General features: G+C 39.6%; 1 protein-coding gene across 1 annotated transcript; it reads left to right on the top strand.

The window, feature by feature from the left end:
• The first annotated feature begins 466 nt into the window (after window positions 1–466).
• Window positions 467–8902, top strand: sox14 (SRY-box transcription factor 14). The gene has a single exon (XM_042057602.1). The coding sequence runs from the start codon at window positions 857–859 to the stop codon at window positions 1571–1573; it is 717 nt and encodes a 238-aa protein (XP_041913536.1). The 5' UTR covers window positions 467–856; the 3' UTR covers window positions 1574–8902.
• The last annotated feature ends 341 nt before the right edge of the window (window positions 8903–9243 follow it).

The raw sequence follows: 9243 nt of genomic DNA, 5'->3' as shown, positions 1-9243 counted from the left end.
ATTACACAAGTAAGTATTAAATATATATTGCATAATTTCATAAAAACTTGAAATCGAACATTTAAGTTTACACTAAAACATGAATATTTATGCATTGAAACGACTGTAAAACAGCTCATTTGCATGTGTGGGGAAAACGTAGCCTAAACATATAGTATTTGATTGAGTTTATTATTCCAGACTGAACTGGTGTCTAAGATTTACACCGTCAGAAGTCAGGTTTTATTGCAAAACAAGGTTGAAGGTCTGTGTTTGTACAGCTTAAAGTAAATGGATTCTGGGAGGGAGGAGAGTAACCTCCTTTTCCTCCCCAATCTTTGTTTGTGTGGTAATATACATATTTTCGTAAAGGTATTATGTCGGTTTCTCTGTGCTGATTGGGTGCTCAGGTTGGCAAGTCTACGCCCTGCGATTATGTCAGATTGCGTGCAGACCAAACCAGCGCAGCCTTTGAACTTCACCGCTTTTGGCTCTCATTCACACACTCTTCCTCATTTCCTAGCCAGGTGCTTTGCAAGGCGAGAAACCTCTAAGAAAAAACACGCACACAAACATTCCTTATCGACTGCGGGACTTCGCCTTCTCACCTCGGTGGATTGCAGGCGGTCGAGTGGCACCGAAAAGCGTCGTTTTGCATTAGAGGAAGACATTTTCAACTTCGAAACCACTGCTTCTACCCGACGATCTAAACAAGTGGGAGCCTTATTTTCATTGATGCTGTTTTTGCAACACTTCTCTGAATTTAAAAAGTGGCATGCCTAGCGTCTGTCTGCGAAACAGGTGAATATATTTCGGCATTGGTTGGTTACAGAACTTTTCTGCGTTGTTTTGATAGCGGGATAAACAGAGTCGTAAAATGTCAAAGCCAGCAGATCATATCAAGAGACCCATGAATGCCTTCATGGTTTGGTCCCGGGGCCAGAGAAGGAAAATGGCACAAGACAATCCTAAAATGCATAATTCAGAAATAAGCAAAAGACTTGGCGCGGAGTGGAAGCTGTTGTCAGAATCAGAGAAACGACCCTACATCGACGAGGCGAAGCGGCTGCGAGCGCAGCATATGAAAGAGCACCCAGACTACAAGTACAGACCCAGACGCAAGCCCAAAAACCTGCTGAAGAAGGACAGGTACGTCTTCCCCTTGCCCTACCTTGGGGACACGGATCACTTGAAAGGACTTCCCGTATCGGCCGCGGACTCTCTTTTGAGTGCCTCAGAAAAAGCCCGAGCATTTCTGCCGCCAACGTCGACACCTTACTCATTTCTTGACCCAAGTCAGTTCAGTTCAAGCGCCATACAGAAGATGACAGAGATGCCCCACACGTTGACCACCAGCACTTTGCCCTATGCGTCCTCATTGGGATACCAGAACGGCGCATTTGGTAGTTTGGGCTGCCCAAGCCAGCACACCCATACCCACCCTTCGCCCACAAACCCTGGGTATGTGGTACCCTGTAACTGCACAGCCTGGTCGACGTCGAGTTTACAACCTCCCGTTGCCTACATACTTTTTCCAGGTATGACCAAGACTGGGATAGACCCATACTCATCAGCACATGCTGCTGCTATGTAACCTGATTATAAAATACTGACTTCTCTTTGAAAACTTGAATACAATGATGCATGTATATACGGACCAAACGCAATCTCAAAGAAACATCACAAACATTTCATGAACTCGAGGACTTGACAGAGGAACCGGACGATAACTTTAAACGCGATCGAACAAGACGTTCCTACGACCTCAGCGTGGAGCTGGGAATTGATGTAAGGCAGGTGCCCTGTGAACTGTAAGACTTGTAAATGTTATAATGTTTATTAATGGCTACCGGAAAGGGACGCCTTTAACTTTATTTATTATGTACATTTTGATGCTATAATAATATTTTTGTTCAGTGATTAATATTATTATGATCATCATATTTTCAAGACAATTTTGGTTTGCACAATTATCGATTAGTCTACCTGTTTCATGTATAATGTCTTGATTTTTTGGCACTCAGACGATATGGTTAGGGTCAAAACTAGGACCTTTGAGTTGAATGAATATACGGGTTATATTGTTTATATTTATCAAACTGGCACATAAAATTAGACAGTCTATTTAAAATATCAAATGAACAAATCTTATCATTCAATATTTTAAATTGTTTGCATTTTCCTGTGGTTCAGTGCTAATAGTCACACGTTAATTTTATTTGAAAAAAGAGCTTCAGTTATGAAGTTAAGCAGTTAATGTTGTATTTTTAATCTGAGATGGTAATTTAAAACCTGTCTTGTTATGGAAAGGACATGTATCTAGAAGGGGATACCTCGTTTCTTTGTTCATTTGCCGAGCAAAGACGTTTTGAATAAAGACAATCTGTCTTCAAAAGAATAGAAAAGAATTGTTGTGATTACATTGCTAGTAGAGTTTGGTGATTTAGAAATGCCATAGCCATATTTTGTTAAGCTTGGGGTAGTGAAGTCCGTATTATAAAACTACGGAGGAAACTAGTGCAATACCAACACATTAATATCAAAATATTATGGCCTTTACTTGCATCCAAAAATCCAAATGATTTTGAATTATAAAATAAAATGTCACTTGTTTATGTCAAATGCTTTGTCATCCCAAATGTAAATTTTAGAGCTGCAATTTCCACATAGCATTATTGTGGACCTATCTATTTTTAAAACAAAAAACAGCTCCTTTATTGATTAAGCGTCCTCCAAATTGAACAAGAAAGCTTTGCGCATAAACTGTCATTGTCATTTTGTTTTGAGTCTAACCATCCCAACAAGCGCCTTAACCTGAAACGGATGCGGTGATTCATCAGAGTGTGCCGAGTGCCCATCTGCTCACCGTGAATAGATGTGAGATAAGTGTTGACAACGCGTGGCTTCCAGGATTTCTCTTGAGGGACCAGTGTCAGAATGAAATTGCAAAACAATTAATGTACAGGGAGCCGAACGCAAACAGAGGCCCCCCAAACAACAACAATCCATTGAAATTTAGAGTGTGCGCCACAATGGGATGGAAATCAGTTTGGAGTGGGGGTGGTTGGAGTAGCTTAGCCAGCCACGCCGTTTAGCATCACAAAACGCTACGTGAAAATGAATAATTATGCAATAAGACAACGTGGGCAGCTTCGAACAGCGAAACCAGATTCTAATGCAGCTGGTAATTGAGTGCGTGATACTGCGTATGGTATTATTCTGTTCCTGAGTAGGCCTTTAGCTGCCGGTGGTGTTGTGTACAGAAGATGCGACATAGCATAATAGACACTAACACGTTGCATTAGGAGGCCTACCTGAATGGTCTAATTCAGCCTGGCATGCACTGTCAATTCTCCCTGTGTTGGACATTACTCTGCAGAGCGGCAACCACCCCTTATCTAAACCTGTAGCAGTGGGCCATGACTGAATAGCCTACCACAGACACAACATATGAAACACATGAAACAACACGTAGCCTAAATCCAAAACCTGTTTATTTCGCCTGCTAATGTCATTCAGAGTCTAGGCCGCTTTCTTTTCGACCAGCATGACACTTGTGCCTTCTATTTGTTTTCTCTTCTTTTGAACAGTAGCCTAACATGTTTAAACTATGGCGCTAGATCATAAAACAGGTTCCTAAATATGTTCACTGCTTTCAGGTGTGTAAGTACCCTCTTTGAATAATAGTGACACACTAAAATGAACTGATCGCACTCTTTGATGTTGGGATGTGTGAGAGAGGTCTCCCCCGCGGGGATTGCGCTAGCTCGACCTGTTTTACAGCTCCTGCGCAAGGATAGTTGTAGGCGTTTTCCCCTGATCTCTACCATTCACTTCAAACCCCTGTAACCTGTAAGAACTCTGACATTCTTAGTGCAAGTGTATTTTACACATTATATCTTCTCGTAGGGGCTTTCGCTTAGCACATGGTACGCGTTTATTGTAATGGCACTGTAACTTAAATCGGTTGATATTGTTGCATTAAGGCTTGGATCAATATTAATTATGTTTCTCTGATGTTGCATCACCAAAATTGAATGAAAGCACGAGATACACATTCCATAACAAATTTGGGAGTAGCAAACATCTTCTTCCATTGTACCTTTTATACATTCTCTAAAGGAAATATAAAGGGAACAAACAAATCGCATTATTACCATCAAACTGCATTTGAATAGCTTAACATGTAAAACTTGCTGGGACCACGCAGAAGACCAACTACTAGCTCTCCAAACTCCTCAAGTACTGAGAGTATTTTAACTCACAGCGGGTGAACGTTGATTTATTTATAGTCTTTCAGAGAAGATACTTTTTCCCGAAAAAAAAAACTGTAGCCATCATTTAAATATAGAATAGGATTCACTGAAAGGAAACAAGCTTGGGTTGAGATGGCAAACAGAGGATTGGAATTCGCCTCTACTTTTTGTCTATTGTCGCAGGGGTAGGGAATAGGATTTGCACACCGAGGTGTAATAGCATTACTGCATTAATTAAAAATTTCATTTCACATCCAGATTGTTTACTTATCTGCCAGGAACATATGCCGGCAGAAGTTAAGATTCACGATTCTGCACTATTGCCCAAGGTGCAATTCAGTATAGAGGAGGGAGGGGGAGGAGACAGGCGGCCTCAGATTTTTATGACAGACTTTGCTCTTATCTGGCGCTGTAAATTAGGGTGATACTTCATTGAACCGAATACTAAGTTTCACATCAGTCCCCTAAAGCATGCAGATTCAACTTTGAAATTGGACAATGATAATTACTTTCAAGAGCACTTACATAAAGAAGGGGTAGAGAATGTGTATTTTCTGCCATGTGATATTACACCCGATGTCTTAAAGCAATCAGCGCCTCAACTACGCACAAATTAAACCCACTTCAGCTTAAATGTGGAATAATTCTTCTGACTTGAAAGAAGAGAGGGATTGGCTTTGTTGTTAATTCACACACCCGTATTAAACTAATGGAGAGCAGCAGACCTCTACCTTTCTCCCCCCTCTGTGAGAGACATTAGCATTTTATGAATTATGAGTTGTTAAATATGATTATGCATCGGGCCTACACAGTCACATGGAAATACATGATTGTGAATGATAATCGACTTAATACGTTTAGTTAAGTTGAGAGAGTGTGAGAGAAAGAGGGAGAGGGAAAGAGAAAGAGCGCGCGTGTGTAATTAGATGTTAATTTATGACCCCCTTCATGGCAATTAATCAACTGTGATCATTTCAGCCATACTGAATTGCCACGCTCGGTCTTTGGAAGTATATGTAACTCAACTGGTGAAAACAAAAAATGACTTTAAAAGCGCGTATACGCGCTCGCGCTCGCGAGCACACAGGCACACACACACACACACACGGCGCCAAGGGAAAATAATAGAGGCGAAATTATGATTTGAAATTATAGACGCCCTAAATCTCTCCTAAACTCTTCTCCTAGACGTTTTTATTTGAGCACAACAGAGGGTTTCTGCTCCCACAGACCAATTCAATCTGCCTTATCTCCCCGGGACTGCTTTCAGCGGGAGATCAGAGAAAAAGAGAGGATAATTGTTCTTTATTTTATTTAATTTAATGCGACAGCCAGTGCTTTCAGGTCATTTATATGCTTAATTTAGTGATAAAAGTCAATGAGGAGGGGACACAAGGCGCTTTTCTTTCCTCAAACACTTTAGTGGAAAATATAAAACACATGAAACAAAAGTAGAAGGACATGACACTTTTAATTGAATGCCATGGGTCATTTGCATCATTGTCTCTTAATGTCACCCTGAAATCATCGGCGTAGAGCTGAGTAAGATATGTCGCGTACAAATATCTCCCACTGCATCTTGCCATGCTAATTTTCTATTTAACTCCAACTGAAGTCAGTGTAGTTAGTTAAAAAAAAAAATAAGCCGCCATCCTTGACTGGCATGCCAGAGGCTACCAAGCTGTATCTTAACTATGACAAATAGTTATGCCTATTGAACAAATACCAAAATTATTATTATTATTATTATTATTATTTACATGCAAGTGATCTGATAGGCCAGCCTATTTGTATTATCTCAAACTTAATGTCCAGAATATTCTATATGAATAGTTGAATGTGCTGGCAGGTGCAGGGAAAGCTGATCTCATTTTAAAATATTAACTATTGTCTCTTTCCTCTAAGTCTAAAAAAGCATCATTGCTAAACCCCCAGTCTATCTGAAATTGGATCTGGGATACGATTTTGACAGAGGAAAAGTAAAGCCCGTTCCCGTTGTTTGAAGCTCCGGCCTTGAATTTGGGGGTCCCTAAATTCTCATTTGAAAGAAATGAAATGGTGAACGAGCTGATAAGGAAATGGGGAAGGGATATGCTGAGAGAAAAGGAATCATACCACGGCTGTTTAATGTGCGCTTCCAGTCGGGAAAGTGATTTACACAGAGGCTTTATTCCCCTCCGACTGATATAAAGGAAGTGCATACATCCCTTGCCACACACACACACACACGTTTGCAGGCAGACATGCTCGACCCCATGCGCATGCATGCATTTGAATATACATTGACTCACGCGCGCGAAAACCCACCTACCCATAATCTACACACAGTAAGTTCAGACAGCGATTATAGAAGCTATTACTGAAATGGCTGTTCTTGACACTTTATTAATCAGTTTTACTCACACATTTAAAACAAATTAAAGGGATATAATAAATGTTCTCTTCAGTGATATTCACGTGGTAAAGTAAAAAAAAAAAAGAGATCATTGATCAATAGGCTATTTGTATGCCTATAATTAAAGAGTTTACCCTTACGTCAGTAATCATGAAGTATGCCTACTGGTAAATACAAAGGTCCATTGCTGCATCTTTTGGAGAATATCTGGTAGCCACAAATAGTGGCCTATACTCTCAGGCTATTTGAGTTTCATTTGATAGTAGGCCTATCAATAAATGAGAGGCATAAGGTTTTGTGGAAATAAACTGTTGGTTATCAGCCATAGTGAGTAGGCCTACTTAGTAAAGTGGGAAATGCATACAAATTAAAACATAATAATACATAGGCTAATGTGAATCAGAATAAAATGAGCTGTTGTGCACACCATTGAGGGTATGGTTGTTTTATGTTAACCTTAACGCCATACGAATTATATTTATATTTAGAAATGTACTGTTCTTGATGAGTGTTTACTGGATATGTGTATGCTTAGGCATAAATGGTCTGAAGAATATTTGACTAGTCGTGTGCAAGTAGGCTTTGCCATGTCGGACTTCTTGAACAAGTCAACATAATGAAGAACAAATCAGGTGCTGCGTGCTGCATGTCAGCTGTTTTGTTGTGTGTGGAATTCGTTAAGCTAGTGATAAAAACTACCTTTCTCTTAGGCTTTTAAAACAAACTGTATCTGTTTAGCAAACGTAGCCTATAGCCTAGGCCTAAATGGTCAGAAGAATATTTTATTAGTCGTGTGCCATGTCGGCCCCATCATGACAATTAATTGACATCAATTGACGAACTATAAAGAATGAGTGAAGAACGAATTAAAAATAGAGAAAATGTCAGCAACGAGTAGGCCTACTTTTCTCTTTGGCAGTGTTAAATAAACAGTCTTTCTTTGGAACATGTATAATACCCTTCGTTCAGCCGTTTATTCAGTTAACAACATTGTAGGGAACTTTTAGGCACATTTAGTTTGAACTTTTTAGAGCAAGTTCTCTCAGTTCAATTGCACTATAGAAAAAACAAAAAATCAATAGCCTTCCATTTAGCACTGTGCCAAAGTATTCTTTTATCTTGAATTTGTCAGGTGGCCTGGATTTAGCAAACTAATGTTTAGACTATGCAACTTTTAGTTGGTTTTCCAAAACAATGAATTTACTCCAAAACAATGAATACGTTTTTAAAACAAACTTGGGAAGGATAAGCCTACTGCCTTTATAACCTAAACTATAGTTGGACAATAACAATAGGCCGTCAAAGAGAAAACGCTAAAACTGCGACAATTAGTCTAAATAAAGGTGAAACTAAGAAAGCCATTGAACTTTACTACGGAGGTCAACTGTAGGCTAATGCACGACATCCCCTGGAGGTCAGAAGACACAGTGCGCCTGGAAGACAGTATGGTTCCTACCTTTGCATCTACCTATGCTGCTCCACACGCATAAACATAGCCTACCTGGAACACATGGTTTTATTGTGCACTCCACATTTATGGACTTATGGATTTATGGACCATCTTTGAAAAGGGGAAGAGAATGGTGTACTTTGGTATTATTATGTTTTCTCCAAACTGACTTATGAGATTTATAAGATTTGTCCATGACCTGGTCTAGGATTTTCCGCCATGATCTTTGAACATAAACTCATTGTCTGCTCAGGTGTTTCATCATGGTCTACTATGTTGCATCTGTATTCTGTCTACTGTTTTTACCTCCAGGTTAATAACTGCCATACTCCCTGTAATCCAGAAATCCATAAACCATCCACTCCACCACAAATCCTACTCTCACACTTCCTCATGCCAAACCATACAGATTTAGGTGCTTTACACCCCAACATACACTCCATATACCACACATATTGTGATCAACCCTTCTATGTGGTACTACTATTAACACAATTCAAATACGTGTTGGGTTACATGCTTATATTCACGCACAGAATTAAAAAATTAAAGTGATCAGCTTCTACAATAACCACAAACACAGCTAAACATATATCAATTTTGGCTAGAAAAAAAATCCATTTCATATTAACTTGCTAAAAATACAATGGTGTCTCTGTCAATTTTCAAAATGATATGTCAATATTTTCCTTCTGTAGACCTGCTAAAACTAGGAAAAATGCATGTTGATATTATGTGTTGAACTGACTTGATATTAAAACTGTGGTAATACATCAACCAGAACTTTCCGCAACACCTTTTCCTATGGTAGAAGTCCTTCTGCACCACACATATTCGACCCTTTAATTAATTACTTCATTAACCATTGCTCTCCCTCTTTTCTGATCATCTCTATCACTGCAACACTTAAATATGGGATATATTTATGAAACCCGTAGAAATTCAGATTGACAATATCTGCTCATCGGTGATGAAGATTTCCGTACACATCAGAGCTTTGGAGCGACCAGGTCATCTCAACACCAGTTTGCTTTGTCCTGTCGGAAGGGAGAGGGGCTAAGCTCCAGGACCCTGGCTGTGTCTATGACAGATGAAATCACCTACTCGGTTGGAACCGAAAAACAAATCATGCCACCTTGCTGTTTCTGATGCAAGCACTCCGA

The sequence above is a fragment of the Alosa sapidissima genome, chromosome 12, assembly GCF_018492685.1.
Source record: "Alosa sapidissima isolate fAloSap1 chromosome 12, fAloSap1.pri, whole genome shotgun sequence".
In the NCBI taxonomy this organism is placed as follows: domain Eukaryota; kingdom Metazoa; phylum Chordata; class Actinopteri; order Clupeiformes; family Clupeidae; genus Alosa; species Alosa sapidissima.
Note: the sequence above shows the minus strand (reverse complement) of the source record. Positions and strands in the feature narration are given on the sequence as shown.

Excerpts from the sequence above, each read along its gene's own strand:
- sox14 (XM_042057602.1), top strand. The coding sequence starts at position 857 with ATGTCAAAGCCAGCAGATCATATCAAGAGACCCATGAATGCCTTCATG.